The sequence below is a fragment of the Coregonus lavaretus genome (genome assembly GCF_964263955.1).
Source record: "Coregonus lavaretus genome assembly, chromosome: 14".
Lineage (NCBI taxonomy): Eukaryota > Metazoa > Chordata > Actinopteri > Salmoniformes > Salmonidae > Coregonus > Coregonus lavaretus.
In genome coordinates, this window is record NC_140001.1 from 13,440,591 (window position 1) to 13,461,684 (window position 21,094).

The 21,094-nt window shown below is 44.1% G+C and overlaps 1 protein-coding gene across 1 annotated transcript in view; it reads right to left on the bottom strand.

The window, feature by feature from the left end:
* Positions 1-20,637, bottom strand: part of LOC311141271 (netrin-G2-like) — a gene marked incomplete at both ends in the record, with an annotated part of 84,164 nt that extends 63,527 nt beyond the window's left edge. Inside the window, 2 exons of the mRNA XM_084176541.1 lie at positions 3,005-3,648; positions 20,401-20,637. Of these exons, the coding sequence (XP_084032667.1) occupies positions 3,005-3,648; positions 20,401-20,637 (881 nt within the window). The remainder of the gene's footprint in view (positions 1-3,004; positions 3,649-20,400) is intronic.
* Between the last annotated feature and the right edge of the window lie 457 nt (positions 20,638-21,094).

Genomic DNA, 21,094 nt, shown 5'->3' on the forward strand with positions numbered 1-21,094 from the left:
TTGAAGGGTGGGCCGTCCCGGCTCCGCTGGTCTGCTGAGGCTGACCTGGCCTTCAGGAGACTGCAGGGTCTGTTCACCTCAGCTCCGGTACTGGCCCACCCCGATCCATCACTACCGTTCGTGGTGGAGGTGGATGCGTCCGAGCTAGGGATAGGCACTGTCCTGTCCCAATGCTCGGGCACGCCACCCAAGCTCCGCCCCTGTGCCTTCTTCTCTAAGAAGCTCAGCCCGGCGGAGCAGAACTCTGTCCGCTCCATCCTGGATTCGAGGTGTCGGGTGGGGGGCCTTCAGTACCTTGTGGAGTGGGAGGGGTACGGTCCGGTGGAACGGTGCTGGGTCCCGGTGAGGGATATCCTCGATCCCTCCCTGAGGGATTTCCACCGTCACCATCCGGCTCGCCCTGCTCCGCGTCCTCCTGGCCGTCCCGAAGCCGGGGTTGGTGCGCTGCTGGAGCTGCACGTCAAGGGGGGGTACTGTCACGACTTCGGCCGAGGCTGCCTCCCCTCCTTGTTCGGGCAGGCTTCGGCGTTCGTCGTCACCGGCTTACTAACCACTGCCGCCCCAATCATCATCACATTTGTCTTGTCTTGTCAATCACACACACCTGGTTCTAATCCCCTCATTAGTCTGTGTATAAGTGTTCCCTCTGCCCCCTTGTCCTTGTGGGTGATTGTTAGTTGTGAGAGTAGTATAGCTCGGTGGAGCTACTCGTACATTTTGTTGCCAGGGTAGATTTTCCCCTGTGCCTATGTATTATTGGATTCTACCATTACAGTGTATTTGCCGGGGATGAGAGTTTCCCCTGTGCCTGTTTCGTTGATCGCTATTTGAGCGCATATGTGTGTCAACGAAGGAATAAACTCTGTATTCGGTGATTACCCTCCTGCGCCTGACTCCTTTCATCACACTCATCACAGCTTCCCTATTTTCACCCCTTATTTAATTTTTTCCTGATTGTCAAAATATGATTAATTTAGACAGTGTTTATATAATACAAACCAAGGGTTTTCAAATGCCTTCTGGACACAAATAGGCTTCCCACCATAATGATTTTGTACCCGGCCAACTCAACTTCATCCACACCAGCTGGTGATTATTTAGATGTTGCCATATCAGGCTTGTGTGTGTGCGGTTTAGTCGTTTTCTAAGCAGACAGATTCACTTCAGGCTGTGGGAAATAATGATCCCACGCACGCTGAGTGACCAGAGTGAAGGTCCGAGAATGGTCTCCTTATTTTCTTCTTGTTCTATCCTTCTTTTAACAGGTTCACAGACAGAATGGGAGAACAGATGCATCTGGTTTTCTCTAGTCTGCTGTTTCTCAAAATAATTTGTGCCAGGGAAGGGACAGGCAAGCTACGGTCCTTCCTCCTTGAGGCCGCTTCAAACTAGCACTTGGAGGAGAGGAAGGAGGAAGGAGGGAGGAGCAGGGGCAGGGGGAGGAGAGGAGGAGGAGGAGGAGGAGGAGGAAGAGGAGGAAGAGGGGGTGGAGAAGGAGAAGGAGCAGGGGGAGGAGAGGAGGAAGGGGAATGTGAGGAGGAGGAGGAGGAGGAAGAGGGGGTGGAGAAGGAGAAGGAGGAGGAGCAGGGGGAGGAGAGGAGGAAGGGGAATGTGAGGAGGAGGAGGAGGAGGAAGAGGAGGAAGAGGGGGTGGAGAAGGAGAAGGAGCAGGGGCAGGGGGAGGAGAGGAGGAAGGGGAATGAGAGGAGGAGGAGGAGGAAGAGGAGGAAGAGGGGGTGGAGAAGGAGAAGGAGCAGGAGCAGGAGCAGGGGGAGGAGAGGAGGAAGGGGAATGTGAGGAGGAGGAGGAGGAGGAGGAGGAGGAGGAGGAGGAGGAGGAAGAGGGGGTGGAGAAGGAGAAGGAGCAGGAGCAGGGGAAGGAGAGTAGGAAGGGGAATGTGAGGAGGAGGAGGAGGAGGAGGAGGAGGAGGAGGAAGAAGAGGAGGAGGAGGAGGAAGAGGGGGTGGAGAAGGAGAAGGAGCAGGAGAGGAGAGGAGGAAGGGGAATGTGAGGAGGAGGAGGAGGAGGAGGAGGAAGAGGGAGTGGAGAAGGAGAAGGAGCAGGTGGAGGAGAGGAGGAAGGGGAATGTGAGGAGGAGGAGGAGGAGGAGGAGGAGGAGGAGGAGGAGGGGGAGGGGGTGGAGTAGGAGGACGGGGAGGAGAGAAGGGGAAGAGGAGGTGGAGGAGGAGGAGAAGAGGGAGACGAGTAGAGAAAAGGGGGAGTAGGAGGAGGAGGAGAAGGAGGCAGTTCCGTCCCTGTGCTGATGGGCCTGATGTCATTACAGAGCCCTGGGCCTCCTCCATCTCTGTGTGCAGTCCATTTAGGGAGGCACACACACACACGGGCCATCAGGGAGGCCGTCCAATCCCTTTCATTTAAACACTGCAAGCACTTCTCAATACTGAGGGATGAACAAAATATCCAAGAAGGATTTTCCGGTGGGTATTAGCTTAACATTTCCCTATTCCCTGATCATTATAAACCAGTGAACATCAGTCATGGGCTCTTTACCTTATCTCTATGTGTCCATTTGACCGCTCAACTTCTCCTACCCCCATCCCCAACCCGCTTTAAAAACAATTTGCTCTTTTACGTACAGGAATAACTATTGATTGACGGCTTGTATTACCGGAGGTTTGGGCAATGCAATGATGCCTGGAGGGGCTAATTCATTCATTTTTATCAATATTTATATTAGCGAAGGTTACTGAATTTAGCACCAAGATTGGATTGCTATAGATCTGACTGTCAGCAGAAAGAGTGACCGTTTCTTTGGCAGTATCAAGCCGGTTTGTGTTTCAGACAATTTCCTGCACAGCTCCTCATCAGAAACCAAAACCTTGGCCACTCTTTCCTTCTGGACTATTGTATACAGTGTACACTGTACAGTATAACATTAGGACTGTGCATTTTGTAATTTGACTGCAAAAAAAGACCCTGACTCAAATATATTTGCAAGAGATATTGTCCAATAAGGCAAAGAAAAGTAGGGGTGTGTGTATTTACCTGGCTGGTACATCTATGTTGGAGACAGCGTAGAAGTATTTGAGGAGGTTGTCTCTCTGGAAGTAGGTTCCCCCCAGGGCCGGCCTCAGCAGCCTCAGTCTCAGGTTGGTGAAGGTGAAGAAGTCCCTCAGGCCCTTCATACTCTCCATGCGTGTGTACAGGCTGTCCATGTTGAGCAGCTTGGGCCCTGCGAAGATAGCAAAGCGTGCCATCACCTCAAAGCGCAGCACCTTCTCGTTCTTGGAGCCCACCCAGCGAGAGTACTGCTCGGTACAGATGACCCGAGTCACATTTGTTGCTGACAGGTCCTGCACCCGCTTGGCGGGCATGCCGAAGGCGTCCATGCAGTCGTCAGCGTAGAACTGGTAGGGCTGCCAGGTGCGCCCTTTGTCCAGGGACTTGTCCAGCACCATGATGGTGGGGCGGCCATACTCAAAGGTGACCTGGATGTCGTCGGTCAGCTCCAGGCTCTTGTTCCAGGCCAGGGAGATGTTGGCCAGCAGGGGCTCCGGGAAGCGTCTCCACGTCACCGTCTGCCAGTAGGTGATGAGGCCGCTGGTCTCACGGTCCTGCATCAGCTGGGGAGGGTGAGCCAGGTCCGGGTTGGAGGCGTCACACTCGTCACTACACAGGTACGGGTTCTCCTGAAAGAGGGACGGGGGAAAAGACAACTGGTCAGTGTTGGACAACACTGTTCTACTCCCTTCCCCTTTAGAATATAGTACACATTTACTATCTCACCATTTTATAACATTCTAAATCCATACTGAGTGAGTTTTTAGTTAATTCAGCATAGAGTCTATGAATTATACACTGAGAAAAAAGGGTTCCAAAAGCATTCTTCAGCTGTCCCCATAGGATAACCCTTTTTGGCCCCAAGTAGAAACCTTTTGGGTTCCATGTAGAACCGTCTGTGGAAAGGCTTCTACATGGAACCAAAAAGGGTTCTACCTTGAACCAAAATTGTTCTACCTGTAACCAAATAGGGTTCTTCAAAGGGTTTTCCTATGGGGACAGCCGAAGAACCCTTTTAGGTTCTAGATAGCACCTTTTTTTTAAGAGTGTAGGAATTACTCCCTAAAGGTTCCCACCAGCTCAAAGTACGCAAATGATGTTTTTGTAGTATTTATTGGTTCTTTGGAAGCCTTTGCTAATGAGAAACAAGTCAGATAAAATAAAAGTAACATTTGTATTATCTTATACAGGCTACTTCCCCCCAACAAATAAACCGAAACAACCTGGAAACAACAGATTTTCCAAAACAATCTGGCCAACCTTTTTAATAGATCCCCCAGAGACCATGTTTGTGTGCTTGTCCCAACATGTTAACACGCTCAGCATATGTCTCCATTAAACACTTTGTGGGCTCTGTTTGGTGGATATCCATCTGGGGATTCCTGCATACAGGGCAATCATTGCCTCTGGTTTTAACGGTACTCATAGTGTTTCCATTTAATAAAATGACATCATCACTCAAAAAAACATCAGAAAGACTAATGAGATGCGTTGCATACCTAAATGTCCGAAAAGATATAGCTTCAACAGTGTTGAGGTGTAACACTGTTCGACTGACACAGATGGATTACACACTGAATGGATTAACAAGGGGGGTTGCCTGCTATATGGTCATCCCTGACCTCTAAATCCCAGTGTCAATACGTCACATAGGTCTGCCTGAGTGCAAACTGTCACACTCTTGTCACCAACAGTCATCCTCACCCACACGGCTTCCAGGCCTGGGTTCAAATACTATTTGAATTTGTATTTGTATTTATTATGGATCCCCATTAGCTGCTGCCAGCAAAAATTAAGGCAGTAATATACATTATAATAAAAATGTTAAACATTAAAATACATTTTACAACAGGTTTCACAATACATTAAGTGTGTGCAAATCATCTCAAATACTGTATTTGTGCTTGATTGAGCTTGCCTGTTGCAATTGAACCAATAGAACATTCAAAAAAAATCCTAAACCCCAGCTTCCTCGAACTCCAGGCAGGCAGGTGTCGTGGAAATTCTAATCAAGTGAGAGACTTTGTCATTTCTTCAAACAATCAATCTTTATTTGATATCGTTGAGAGCCCTGCAATAATGAGGCTGGTCGACCCCACACTCTTGAGTGTTGGGCAGAGAGCTCTGACATACAGAAACAAACAGAGGTCTTATATAGTAGACCTATAAATGCTTAGTCATGGCTGGTTCCACCACAACTGTCTCAATGTGTCTAACCAACAGATATCTAATGGATGAGGTGGCCAAATATTCGGAGTCCTCTGTGTTCTCCTACAAGTTCTAAGAACTGTTTGTTTTTAGAATAGAGGATAACGAGAGTTTCAGAGTACAGAGGGTGGGGGTAAGAACACGAGATGTGCACAGCCGTGGTGAATTAGGTAAAGAGTTGTGTGAAAACAGCAACTTACACAACCAGAGTAACAGGATTGTACGCACCTTTCATTTATATTAAACTTAAAGTAATGCTAATACAAATGTTTCTCTCACACAGGCAAAAAAACTCAAAAAAGTTTGTATTAGATAGATTTCAAATATACTGAACAAAAATATAAACGCAACATGTAAAGTGTTGGTCCCATGTTTCATGAGCTGAAATAAAAGATCCCAGAAATTTTCCATACGCACAAAAAACGTATTTCTCTCAAATTTTGTGCACAAATTTGTTTACATCCCTGTTAGTGAGCATTTATCCTTTGCCAAGATAATCCATCCATCTGACAGGTGTGGCATATCAAGAAACTGATTAAACATCATGATAATTACACAGGTGCACCTTGTGCTGGGGACAATAAAAGGCCACTCTAAAATGTGCAGTTTTGTCACACAACACAATGCCACAGATGTCTCAAGATTTGAGGGAGCGTGCAATTGGCATGCTGACTGCAGGAATGTGCACCAGAGCTGTTGCCAGATAATTTAATGTTCATTTCTCTACCATATGCCGCCTCCAACGTCATTTTACAGAATTTGGCAGTGTGTCCAACCGGCCTCACAACCGCAGACCACGTGTAACCACACCAGCCCAGGACCTCCACATCCGGCTTCTTCACCTGCGGGATCGTCTGAGATGAGCCACCCGGACAGCTGATGAAACTATGGGTTTGCAAACTAAAGAATTTCTGCGCAAACTGTCAGAAACCGTCTCAGGGAAGCTCACCTGGGTCTTGACTTGACTGCAGTTCAGCGTCGTAACCGACTTCAGTAAGCAAAAGCTCACCTTTGGTGGCCACTGGCACGCTGGAGAAGTGTGCTCTTCACAGATTAATCCCCATGTCGCAAGGATCTGTACACAATTCCTGTAAGCTAAAAATGTCCCAGTTCTTCAATGGCCTGCATACTCACCAGACATATCACCCATTGAGCATGTTTGGGATGCTCTGGATCGACGTGTACGACAGCGTGTTCCAGTTCCCACCAATATCCAGCAACTTTGCACAGCCATTGAAGAGGAGTGGGACAACGTTTCACAGGCCACAATCAACAGCATGATCAACTCTATGCGAAGGAGATGTGTCGCTTTGCATGAGGCAAATGGTGGTCATACCAGATACTGACTGGTTTATATTTTTGTTCAGTGTAGTATTTCAACCTAGGTCTGATGGCTTCAAGTGATGTGGCTAGAGTACTGTAAAACCTCAACCACAGCTTTTTTGAATGCGTGTGTGAGTATGAAAGTGCATGTGTGTTTGCGTCGTTGTATGCATGCCAGTTTATAGGATTATTGCCTGCTTACACAGGATAGTGCTACATTCTTCCCCCTGTATGTTCATGGCGTTATGAGAACCACACACAACAGGTGCACAGCTTCCTCTACCTTCAGCCCACAATGCTAGCCTCCCTCTGAAGAGCACACAAATCCAGTCCAACTGCTACACCAGGTAGCTTTCTCCACTAAACCGCTCCAGCAATTATCCACACAGGATTCCTGTCACAGTTAAAGAGAAGCTCAGCGCTAAGCAGACTGTTCGCCCACTTCTCAGTGACAGCCGTGGGGAATTCTGTCAACAAACCCAGAATGGATCGCTCTCTCTCTCACACACACACACACACACAAACTGGAGATGATCGTGCACCTCAATCCCCTTTCAATGACCAACGGGTCTCGTGTTTTTGAGACAATCCAACGTTCTATCTATTCTGATAACAGAGGGGTTTCTCTCTCTGCTAGAGTGGAAGCCCTCCACTGATCCCCCCTTTAAGCTGTAGTCTAATAGCATTGGTAAGGCACTACGGCAGCTCCGTTGATGAGGTTCAGACTGTGTGTGACCAAGGATCACTGACCTCTGACCTACCCTGAAGATTACCTCATCAGTTTGTTTACACAGTCAGAGGCCAGTCGACATTATTAAGCCCAATCACAGTCAGCCAGTCGACATTGTTAAGTCCAATCACAGTCAGCCAGTCGACATTGTTAAGTCCAATCACAGTCAGCCAGTCGACATTGTTAAGACATTGTTAAGAAATGGTCTTTAAGTCCAATCCGAGGGACATCTGTGGAACTGCACTGACCGAAATAGAAGAGAAGAGAAGAGAAGAGAAGAGAAGAGGAGAGGAGAGGAGAGGAGAGCCCAGAGATTTGGACAGGACCACAGTCCACAAACATGCCCAACTACATTGGTGTGGATGGAGAGCCATGTACTGTATGGGATGCTAGTGTTTAGCACTGCTATTTACCCACCTGGAGAGATGTGTCACCACTCTTCTCTTGCTTGACTTAATTACAGTGAAGGAAGCTCCCACAAGAGGGCTGCTGATATAACAGCTGGGAAACAGCAGCCTAATTATACCAGAGAGAAAAGACCCTCACCCTTCCCAGAATGGACCACAGCCTACTGTCTTTTAATCTACGCACTCACACACACACACACACACACACACACACACACACACACACACTGTATAATGTTCACAGCACTGTAAAAGGGCTGTTCAAAATCGGAATGTAATCAATTAAAAACCATATTTTTTTCATGTTGGTTTCCTAAAAATCTTGTAATCCCCTGAAAGGTGAAAGTAGATGATTACCACACTAACAACTTAATTTGAGAATCCCCCAAGACCTCCAGTGGCATGAAAACAGGCAGATGGAGATTATTGCATGTGGTCATAGCCAAATGGGATGAAATCTTTCCCCTTTGGGAGCACAGGAGGGGGGCTGAAGCTGCTAGGACAAAACTGGCCAAAGCTGCACGTTTGTGACATTACAGTACCTCTCTACCGGTAGGATAAATACACTGTGTTGACATATCTAATCTGAACAGTTCTCATTACACACTGCAAATAGTGTACCAAATTGAATTCCTTTCTATAGTGCACTCCACTGCTGTGTTGTAACCTGCAATGCTATTTTTAGTTACGGATGTTTTTGCATTCTAAAATGTACAACTGCAATCTAGGGCATTTCTGTTGATAAATAATAATTTGAGCTCATAGGATTGAGAGTGGCAGTGATGCTTCACTTCACATATGGACACTGTCTGTCTCCTCTCTTTGTCTTTCAATGTGTGTATAATTACATCAGAAGTGGGTCGGATTTTGGTGTTTTGCTTAGCTCCCTCCCTCCCTCATTCCCTCCATTCTAATTCCCTCCCTCCCTCCCTCTCTCAGTATTACTTTACCTCTTTCCTCCTCTCATTAAGCAATGCTACATACAGAGTCTGTTCTCTTCCCAGCATCAGCTAACATCATGCATGGGGGGGGGGGGGGGGGGGGGGCAAAGCACTGAGTAAAAATGCAACGGCATCTCCTGTGGGCCTACATTGACAGATACAGTGTTTGCTCTAAATCATTCATGGGCTGGGAAACTTTTCCAAGGAAAGCCAACATACTCAATAGGGGGATGGCTTATTCTAATCAATGAAGTTGCTTTCCAAAAGGTTGTCAATTGAGTGCACTCAATATCTAAAGTACATAATATGTCATTTATGTAGGCTACAATCTGCAACGCATAGGCTGTGTTGATTCAGAGGAGTTGGGTTAAATGCGGAAGACACATTTCAATTGAATGCATTCAGTTGTACAACTGACTAGATATCCCCCTTTCCCTTTCGCTTCACACAGCCACCCTGAAAACCCAGATCTGATTTTCTTTCTAAACTAAACTAAAATATAAACGCAACATGCAACAATTTCAAAGATTTTACTGAGTGACAGTTCATATAATGAAATCAGTCAATTGAAATGAATTAATTAGGCCCTAATCTATAGATTTCATATGACTGGGAATACAGATAAGAATCTGTTGGTCACAGATACTGTAGAAAAGGCTCATGTTTCAGACAATTTTTAGTTAACTGTCCCTTTAACGTAACATTTTAGTTAACTGTCCCTTTAATGTAACTTTTTTGTTAACTGTCCCTTTAATTGCAGGCGCCTCTGAGCCACAGAGATGTGCCTGCCCATACCATAACTCCACCATGGGGCAGTCTGTTCACAACATTGACATCAGCAAACCGCTCGCCCTCACGACACTGTCTGCCATCTGCCCGGTACAGTTGAAACCGGAGTTCATCTGTGAAGAGCACACTTCTCAAGCGTGCCAATGGCCATCGAAGGTGAGCATTTGCCCACTGAAGTCGGCTACGACGCCGAACTGCAGTCAAGTCAAGACCCAGGTGAGGAGGACGAGCACGCAGGTGAGCTTCCCTGAGACGGTTTCTGACAGTTTGTGCAGAAATTCTTCAGTTGTGCAAACCCACAGTTTTATCAGCTATCCGGGTGGCTCGTCTCAGACGATCCCGCAGGTGAAGAAGCCGGATGTGGAGGTCCTGGCTTAGCGTGGTTACACGTGGTCTGCGGTTGTGAGGCCGGTTGGACGTACTGCCAAATTCTCTCAAATGACGTTGGAGGCGGCTTATGGTAGAGAAATGAACATTAAATTCTCAGGCAACAGCTCTGGTGGACATTCCTGCAGTCAGCATGCCAATCGCACGCTCCCTCAAATTTGAGACATCTGTGGCATTGTGTTGAGTGACAAAACTGCACATTTTAGATTGGCCTTTTATTGTCCCCAGCACAAGGTGCACCTGTGTAATGATCATGGTGTTCAATCAGCTTCTTGATATGCCACACCTGTCAGGTGGATGGATTATCTTGGCAAAGGAGAAATTCTCACTTACAGGGATGTAAACAGATTTGTGCACAACATTTTAGAGAAATAAGCTTTTTGTGCATATGGAACATTTCTGGAATCTTGTATATCCAATATTTTTTTCTGACTGTCCACACTCAGTTTTACAAGTGACACATATTCTCATTCACACTGATGTAGCCTCTGCAGTAGCACACAGATGCAATGCTCATTTCCTGTCGCTGTTCCTTAACATTTTGGGGTGGTTGTCATGGCAGGTCATGTGTGTAACGGCAGGTCATGTGCACATATTTTTTTAAACACGTCAGAGCCAAAAAATCTGATCTGAATGTCCAGACAGAGGTCACATATGGAGGATCGGGTTTGCATCAGGATTCAGATCCACATATGGAAGTGGTATAAATCGAAGTCAAAAGATCTGATTCCATGTGTTTTTTTGCTCTTTACACATTAGGGAACAGATCAGATAGGTATCAGATATGCAAATAATTGGCAAAAGATCTGAATTGGGCTGCCTGTGTAAATGTAGCCTAGCTGTATGGGATGTTTACCTTTCCATAAGTTAAATGGTCAGTGGTCAGACCACTGGAGGAACGGTCATTTACCAACGGGCTTCTTGCCATAGAAGCACACTGACGCTAAGTCTTCATTCTTCAACAGCACAGTCAACAGCAGTCCACTTTACGTCTCATAAAATGTTCATGACTACTTTGGGGCTAAAGAGAAGCTAAGAAGTCTTTCACTTTAGTCAATGTTCATTAACAATCAGATTGGTGCTACCGGTAGTAGGCTTATGGCAACAACCACACCACCCTGCCGCATCTCTGGCTTCCGTTTGAAGCTAAGCAGGGTTGGGCCTGGATAGGGCTTGGAAGAGAGACTGCCTCAAAATCAAGTTGCTGCTGGAGTTGATGTTAGAGGGCCTGTTGGGGGGTGTAAGGAGATCCAATTGCCCCGCGGGGTAGTGATGAGAATACTACCAACCCTGCAAAAGGTGCCTTCCTTTGGATGACACTTAAAATCTGACTGTCTGTCTGGACTCCCTGTGGCCTCTAAAGATCCTGTATCAATCATGTTAAGAGACAGGGTGTTAGGCTCGATGTTGCAACCTGGCTCATGTTTTCATGGCTATCTCTAATTATCCCCCTTTCAATTTGGCACAATCCATCCAAACCTCTCCACTACCACAGCCAATCCTGGGTTTGCAATCTGGCACAAAGAAAGCTGCTGTGAGCATTAACCAGGTGGATGCTACATATTGTATTAGTGTTAGTGACTTGTCACTAAACACAAAGACAGATGCTCAAATCAGAGTGAGTGAGTATATGGCTATATAACAATTGATCACCAGAAGTTGCAGATAACATAGTATCAAAGTGTACATGTTATGCTGTGTGATCATTATTTGACCTGTGACCTCCTCTCTTCATGGGTTCCAAATATGATTTGTCCTTTTGTTGTAGTCCTACAGTTCACAGTGTCCCCATGTAGTACAGCCCAACTGGAGAAATTATACATCTGTTTATTCTACAATCAAGCCAACTAGCTGCCCACAGCAACATTGTCAGCCTCTCTTAGACCCTTGTCAGCACCATCCCCAAAAAACTGAGCTTACACATACAGTACCAGCCAAAAGTTTGGACACACCTTCTCCTTCAAGGGTTTTTCTTTATGTTTACTATTTTCTACACTGTAGAATAAATAACACATATGGAATCATCTAGTAACCAAAAAAGTGTTAAACAAATCAAAATATATTTTATATTTGAGATTCACCCTTTGCCACCCTTTGCCTTGATGACAGCTTTGCACACTCTTGGCATTCTCTCAACCAGATTCACCTGGAATACTTTTCCAACAGTCTTGAAGGAGTTCCCACATATGCTGAGCACTTGTTGGCTGCTTTTCCTTCTCTCTGCGGTCCAACTCATCCCAAACCATCTCAATTGGGTTGAGGTCGGGGGATTGTGGAGGCCAGGTCAACTAATGCAGCACTCCATCACTCTCCTTCTTGGTCAAATAGCCCTTACACAGCCTGGAGGTGTTTGGGTCATTGTCCTGTTGAAAAACAAATGATAGTCCCACTAAGCACAAACCAGATGGGATGGCATATCGTTGCAGAATGCTGTGGTAGCCATGCTGGTTAAGTGTGCCTTGAATTCTAAATAAATAACCGACAGTGTCACCAGCAAAGCACCCCCACACCATCACACCTCCTCCTCCGAGCTTCACGGTGGGAACCACACATGCGGAGATAATCCGTTCACCTACTCTGTGTCTCACAAAGACACGGCGGTTGGAACCAAGAATCTCACATTTGGACTTATCAGACCAAAGGACAGATTTCCACCGATCTAATTGCTCGTGTTTCTTGGCCCAAGCAAGTCTCTTCTTATTATTGGTGTCCTTTAGTAGTGGTTTCTTTGCAACAATTCGACCATGAATGCCTGATTCACGCAGTCTCCTCTGGACAGTTGATGTTGAGATGTGTCTGTTACTTGAACTCTGTGAAGCATTTATTTGGGCTGCAATCTGAGGTGCAGTTAACTCTAATGAACTTATCCTCTGCAGCAAACTCTGGGTCTTCCTTTCCTGGGGCGGTCCTCATGAGAGCCAGTTTCATCATAGCGCTTGATGGTTTTTGCGACTGCACTTGAAGAAACGTTCAAAGTTCATGTCTTAAAGTAATGATGAACTGTCGTTTCTCTTTGCTTATTTGAGCTGTTCTTGCCATAATATGGACTTGGTCTTTTACCAAATAGGGCTATCTTCTGTATACCATCCCTACCTTGTCACAACACAACTGATTGGCTCAAACACATTAAGAAGGAAAGAAATTCCACAAATGAACTTTTAACAAGGCACACCTGTTAATTGAAATGCATTCCAGGTGACTACCTCATGAAGCTGGTTGAGAGAATGTCAAGCGTGTGCAAAGCTGTCATTAAGGCAAAGGGTGGCTACTTTGAAGAATATAAAATATATATATATTTCTTTTATTTTTAAAAAATTTTTTATATACTTTGTTTATTGAATTTTCAGTACCAGCATTTAGTAAATAATTGCACTTGAAAGTTATTTGGTATGAATATGGAACAACAATTTGAAGACAACGATACAGCAAAACATAGAGAGACAGACATGAAAGAAAAAATAGACATTAAATACATAAGTAAGATAAAACACACAAAAAAAAAAAAAAAAAAAAAGGAAAAATATCTGTTTTGATCCAGTTGTTATAGGTCAGCTAGCACAGTTATTACCGTCCTTAACATCCGAGATGTCGTATATGCACATACCAGGCTTCTTACATCACCAATATATAAATATACATCACTCTGGAACTGCAGGGAAATGTATTCTTTTAACATAAGAAAAGAAGGGAGCCCACTTTGCATAGAATTTGTCTACAGACCCATTGAGTGTCTGTTTTATTTTCTCCAACTTTATGTAATTCAAAATAGATTTAAACCAAAGAGCATGAGAAGGGGCTGCAGAGGATTTCCATCTAAGTAAAATTAATCGTCTCGCTAACAACGTGACAAAGGCAATTACATCCTTATTCATTTTGGTCAATTGTATTGTGGGTAAGGAAACTCCAAATAATGCAATGAGAGGGTCTGGCTCGATCTGTGTGCCGCTTAATTCTGAGAGTGTGTTAAAGATGTCTTTCCAGAAACCAACAAGAGATGGGCAGCACCAAAACATGTGCACATGATTAGCAGGGGACTGGTTACATCGAACACAATTAGGGTTCACATCCTTGTAAATTTTTGATAGTCTTGCTTTGGTCCAGTGGGCCCTATGAATGAGTTTGCATTGGATGAGGCCGTGTCGAGCGCAAATAGAAGAGCTATGTACCCTTTTGAGTGCCCCTTCCCATAGTTCATCAGATATTTCCTCACCCAGTTCCTCCTCCCAAGAGGATTTGATATTGTTTAATGAGATGGCTTGTAGTGAGCAAATTTGACTATAGATTTTTGACAATGTGCCTTTCTGATTAGGAAGTGGGGTGAGAAATGTGTCGAACTGTGTTCCACCAGAAAGGTTGGGGAATCCTGGATCTATGCTGCGGACGTAACTCCGGACTTGTAAGAACCTAAAAAAATGATGTCTGGGGAGACCAAATTTAGCTGATAATTGTTGAAACGTACTAAATGTATTGTTAGTATACAGATCTCTGAATCTTTTAATACCGAGATTAGACCATGTTGAGAAAGCACCATCAATCATAGATGGGGGAAAAGCTGGGTTTGAGGCTACCGGAGCCAAGGAAGAGGTTGTTTGAAACCCAAAGTGGCGCCTAAATTGATTCCAGATCTTCAATGTTGTTTTGACACATGTATTATTGGTGAAGGAGGAGTAAGGGCCTGTAATAGAGGAGTGAGCGAGGGAAGACAGTGATGCCGGTGTAGACGAGGCAGCCTCCATCTCCAGCCAAGTTGGGGGTGGGAATATCACTCTGCTCTGCAACCAGTACTGAATGATCCTAAGGTTAGCGGCCCAATAATAGAATCTGAAATCTGGTAGAGCTAGACCGCCGTCTGGTTTGGGCCTCTGCAAGAGCTGTTTTCGCATCCTAGGAGGCTTTTTGTCCCATATAAAGGGTAGAATTAGGCCGTCGATCTTTTTGAAAAATGTATTGGGTAGAAATATTGGAAGGCACTGATAGAGGTATAAGAATTTAGGGAGAGTATTCATTTTAATAGAGTTAATTCTAGCAACTAAGGAGAGGTGTAGCAAAGACCACCGTTCCAAATCGTCCTTAGTACGGGTTAAGAGAGGAGCAAAGCTGGCTTGAAAAAGGTTTTCAAACCTAATTGTGACATGTACCCCGAGATAAATAAAACTACTGTGAGCTATTTTAAATGGCAAGTTATGTAAAGGGGATTTTTTTTGCAGCCATGTTAAGTGGCATCAATTCACTTTTACTGAGATTTAGTTTATACCCTGATAAGTGACCGAAGGATGCGAAAGTGGCAAGGGCAGCAGGGACAGAGACAGAAAGATTGGATGTGTATATTAATAAATCATCTGCATATAAAGACAGTTTGTGTTCGTGCCCGTATCTGACTATGCCTTTGATGAGGGGGTTGGAGCGAAGTGCTATTGCAAGTGGCTCTATGGCGAGGGCAAACAGTAAGGGACTTAAAGGGCAACCCTGACGTGTCGATCTTTGCAAAGGGAAGCGATCTGATTGAGTGTTATTAGTCCTGACAGAGGCTTGGGGGGATGAGTACAGAAGTTTTATCCAGGTCATGAATTTGGAGCCAAAGCCAAATTTATTTAGAGTGTAAAAAAGGTATTTCCATTCCACCCGATCAAACGCTTTCTCCGCGTCCAGGGATATAATGGCTTCAGAGGTATTGTCGACAGAAGGATTGTATATAATATTAAATAATCTTCGGAGATTGAAGAATGAGTGTCTATTTTTTATAAATCCTGTTTGATCCGGAGAGATAATTGATGGGAGGACTGTTTCTAGCCGCGTTGCCAGAATTTTGGCTAGAATTTTATAGTCCACATTTAGCAGGCTAATTGGACGGTATGATGCACAGTCAAGAGGGTCTTTGTTTTTTTTAAGAATAACACAAATGGTTGCTTGAGTGAGAGTATGTGGGAGAGCACCATTTACAAATGCATCATTGTACATTTCAATTAGAATAGGGGCTATTTTGGTGATAAACTTTTTATAAAACTCTGTCGGGTAGCCATCAGGCCCTGGGCTTCTCCCAGATTGAAGGGATTTGACAGCGTTAGACAGTTCTTCAACAGTGATCGGCTGCTCTAATTTTTTAACCAAGTCCCGGCTGACCGAAGGCACAGATAGTGAGTGGAAGAAATCATCCAATTCCAGTGTATCCGCTTTACTTTCAGAGGTATATAGAGACTGGTAAAAGCTCTTGAACTCCTCATTGATCCCCCCAGGATCTAATGATATCCCAGATGATGTACGAATTTTTGTAATCTGAGATGATGATGATTGTTGACGTAACTTGTGAGCTAATAATTTACTGGCTTTATCTCCTTGTTCATAGTAAGTGCTCCTAGACTTGACAAGCATTTCAGTAACCTGGTCTGTTAATAGTGTGTCAAATTCTGCTTGCAGAGTTAAACGTTCCTTATAAATATCCGGGGATGGTGAAACGGCATAAATGTCATCTAATTGGGCAATACAGCGTGTTAGCATAGATAACCTATTCCTTTTCAATTTGTTCTCATGTGCGGTGTAGGAGATAATTTCACCTCTGATATAAGCTTTCAAAGTTTCCCAGAGAGTAGACGCAGAGATGTTTGGGGTTCTATTTGTAATCATGAAAAAGTCGATTTGACTCAAAACAAAATTGACAAAGTGTTCATTACTGAGCAGTTGAGTTTTTAGTCGCCAAGGCGGTCACTGATTGTCAACATTTTGAAAAGCTACTTCCATAGTAACAGGGGCGTGGTCAGATACAACAATTGGGTTATATGAACATGAAGTTATGGAGTGGAGGAGCCGGTCATCAACAAGGAAGTAGTCTATGCGCATAAAAGTGTGGTGAACCGATGAGAAAAAAGAGTATGCTTTCCCAGCTGGATTAACCATTCTCCAAGGATCTGAGACTGCGAATTCAGACATAAAGGTTCGAACAACTCTAGCTGAGGTTGATAAGGTGGTAGGTTTAGTGGAGGATCGATCCAATTGTGGGTCTAACCAACAGTTAAAGTCACCTCCTAAAATCAACATATGGGTGGACATATCTGGGAGTGTTGAGAAAACCGATTTGAAAAAATCACCATTGTCCCAATTAGGAGCATAGATATTAACAAGAAGAACCTTTGTATTGAGCAGCCTACCACTGACAATTATATATCTACCATGGGGATCTGCGATCACCTTAGAACATGTAAAAGGTACCGATCTGTGAAGTAAAATAGCCACCCCTCTCGCCTTACTCTGAAATGAGGAATGGAACACCTGACCCACCCATCTGCACCTAAGACTTGAGTGTTGTGATACCTTCAGATGAGTTTCTTGGAGAAAGATGATGTGAGCTTTCAAATGATGAAGATGGTGTAGCACCTTACTACGTTTAACTGGGTTATTTATGCCCCTGCAGTTCCAAGTAAGAAAATTAAAGCCATTCCCTCCAGCAGTATGGGCTACACTAGGCTGAGTCATATCTTAAGAGAGAGAGAGGATGTGTAAAGGACAAGGTACAATGTAAACTGAAGATCTTAGTTGAACCTAAAAGCGCAAATGTAAAAAAACAAAGACAAACGAAGAGGCACAAAAAACATATACAAACTATATACAAATAGAGAGTGAACAAACCCTTCCCTCACACCCGCCCTTGCCGAAGCATCTCCCCAAATGAGATGCAAGCAAAACCCTAAATACGAAGAAAGTTTAGAGCTAAGCATGATAACTCTTACTCTGTGCTACCTAAGATTAGTGACCATTTAACTAGAGTAAGCCAAACATGGATAGAATGGTCCCCAATAGAGTCTAAGGAAAACTATCCTCGATTAAGAGAGGTTTAACCTCGACGCAGATGGTAAATGATCAAACTGAAACAGCCATGCAGACCCCCAGATATTGGCATTAGAGGCGGCAAACCTGGGCTGGAAATAAAGAGATAAAAAAGAGAATGACATTCATATGTCGATGAACCCAGCAAAGATGGCTTCGTTAGTCACCCATTCGGCCTGCTAACTAGCCTGCTAGGAAGACCAGCTAGCCAACCATTTGTTACACACCATGCGGTACAACAGCCGCTTTCACGTTCTTGTTGATGAAATCTGCCGCTATAGCCGGGTCCTCGAATCTGTGCATGGAGCCGTCCGGTAAAGTCAGTCTCAAAACCGCAGGGTAGATGAGGCCGAACTTCACGCCCGGGCAGGCGTGTAGTTGGCGTTTCACAGCTCCAAAGCTAGCCCGCCTCTTAGCCACAGCTGTTGTGTAGTCCGCAAATATCGAGACTCTTTTACCCTTATGTAGAAGAGGGGATGCTTCTCCCGATCTTCTCAGTATGTCGTTGCGGACGTGAAAGAAATGCACCCTGATGACAAATGGTCGTGGGGGTTCTCCATCCCTGGGTCGGCTACGCAGAGTGCGGTGAGCCCGGTCTAGCAATGGCTTCTCCTCTAGCCCGAGCAGCTCCTGAAGTAGCTGGGCCATGTACTCCGTGGGCCTTGGGCCCTCCACTCCCTCCGGTATTCCCAGTAGACGAATGTTGTTCCTCCGCATTCTACTTTCCATATCTTCGCATCTATTATCGAGGAATGCCACCCTAGTTGTCAATGAGCCGACGTTAGCCTCTAGCTCGCTAATGCGAGTGCTGTGGTCTGTAGCACCTCGCTCCAAATCCGATAAAGTCACCCCATGTGCGTCGAGCTTATTCTGTATACTCTCGATAGATTTTTTAAGCTCGTCTTTGATCGTTGATATCTCTGACCTGAGATTGGTAGAGAGACAGTCAATTTTTCCGAAAATGTCGGCTTTGAGGGTGCCTATCACGGATTGCAGCATCTCCACAGTCAGTGTTTCCGTGGGGCCGGCATTGGCAGCGTTCGGTGGCGGGGGTGAGTCGGGAGAAGTTGCAGGCTTGTTGCGGCCTGCTCTTGCAGACTCTGTTTTTGGTCGGGTTGATGTCATTACGAATTTAAATTTATTAAACTTGAACTGAGTTGTTTATGGGTCTCTTCAGACGCCCGGGCAAACAGAAATGTATGCAGTTTTGCAAAGTTAAATATATAAATTTGGTCACTAACTCAGGAGCGATAGGGAGACGCGTGCTACATCCTTGGCTTCCAACAGCGCCCCCATATTTTGATTTGTTTAACACTTTTTTGGTTACTACATGATTCCATATGTGTTATTTCATAGTTTTGATGTCTTCACTATTATTCTACAATGTAGAAAATAGTAAAAATATAGAAAAACCCTTGAATGAGTAGGTGTGTCCAAACTTTTGACTGGTACTCTATATACAAGCTTATAGCTTTACAGAACACAAAATACTACAAATAAATGTACATGTAGCCCTATACCATTCACATGAGCTCATGATAGTGCCGCTCTCATAGTCCCATAGTGTAGTGTGTCCTGTTAAACAATGTTTGTTATAAATTAGTGATGGGGGGGGGGGGGGGGGGGATCGCTACAGTTACATATGGCAATATTATTTTGGGACGATAACGATTCTTGACTCCAAGTATCGATTAGTTAAAAATAAAAATAATATATAGTCAGCTGTACCTGTGCCAAAACTCTGGTATTTTTCATCCTATAGCTTCTTCTCTATCTTCTTTTTAAATAGTGAGCCAACATATTTTTAGCACTTCTATTTCCATGACTGATCAAAGCTAATTTTCTCATGCTCTCTCTCGTCTCTCTGCAGCAGACAGACAGTATAGTGAACAATATGTTTGGAACATCAAAACACAGTATCAGGTTGCAATGTATAGAATCGTGAGAATCGTAATACATATCATATCAGCACTTAAGTATCGTGATAATATCATATCATGAGGTCCCTGGCAATTCCCAGCCCTATTATAAATTAGGGTAGTATCACTCCAGGCGGGAGTCCCGTAGGAAGGCACAGTTCCACAAACACAAAACAAACCTAATCTAATAATATTGTTTGAGAATCAAACACATTTTTACTTAGTTAAATAACCAGAGATAGACTCAGTGTGTTTTAGTATGCATCCGTCAGGTAATACATTACTGTATTGATTCATAAACCTGTGTAACATTGTGTACAATGTACTAATATTTAATTACCAGACGACTTTGAAGATAAAAAGTGTTTTCTGATTTTCTGTTACACCCTGAAAACAGCAGATCAGAGCAAAAAAAATGTGTCAAAGTATATTGCTGCTGCTAGATATTTTTCATATAGTGATATTAAATTCAAATCATATTTAATATTTATATAAAATATAGAGTATGTTTATTTTATATAATTAAGTTATTATATTATATTATATTATATATTGGTGTATTTATTGAGACAGTGATTGGGATTCCACACTCAATTTGAATTGTCTTTAAGTCTTTTGTTTACATTTTTCACTATAATAAAAAGTACTAAAAGTAGGTTTCAACTCTTCTGTCCTGAGTTGTCTCATAGAAAAGATACATTGTCATGCCAACATTGTCCTGCCATTAGCTTGAGGTAAAAGGATCAGATACCATACCCAAATCCTAATTAACAACTACTTCCATGTCAGTTTTCTGTTATAGAGACAACACTTCAACAAAGTTTAGGCCTATTGTAAAAATCATAAAACTGAAACTTACCAGAGTACAGAACCTCTCCGGGGGATTGCCGCAAGTGATGCCAGGGGGATCCACCGTAATTTGCATGAACTCCTTCATAGCCATGGGTTTGGGCTGGCATGCGTAAAACTCCCATGTTTGTCCATCATCCATACTAACCAGCGACTTGCATATGTCATACTGGCCAAGTGTCAAAGTAACAAAGTGCAGAAAAAAGAACACCTGTGAGAGCATGGCACTCGTAGAGACCACATCCATGGTCCAAGACCGAGTGTCCGGAGGGAGGCAAGATGTGCCACAGTCGGTCCACACACAGAGAGGATCAGCTTCGAATCCGTTTTGTTTTCATGTTGGGACACCTGCCACGTGCAGGATACAACCTAACAACTCTGCTGGATGTCTAAACAAATGTAAGCCTATACCTGCCCAAATAAGTTACATTTACTTAAGTTTCGAAATATGTGTTGTCCTACGTTGAAATTACATCAATGAAAGCATTCCTTTAAATTATAGTTACAGTGGCACTTTAAAGGTGCCTGTTGTGCTAGAAATTGATGACCTGCAAATCTTGCTCAGATCAAACACCTTTGGCACTCCAGGTAAGTCACAATAAAAGCAGTCACATGTCCATGAGTAGCCTAGACCATTTAGAATATTCCACTGTCCACTCAGAAGCTCTCTCTTGATGAAATTTTGTTGAGTTTAATGTCATTCA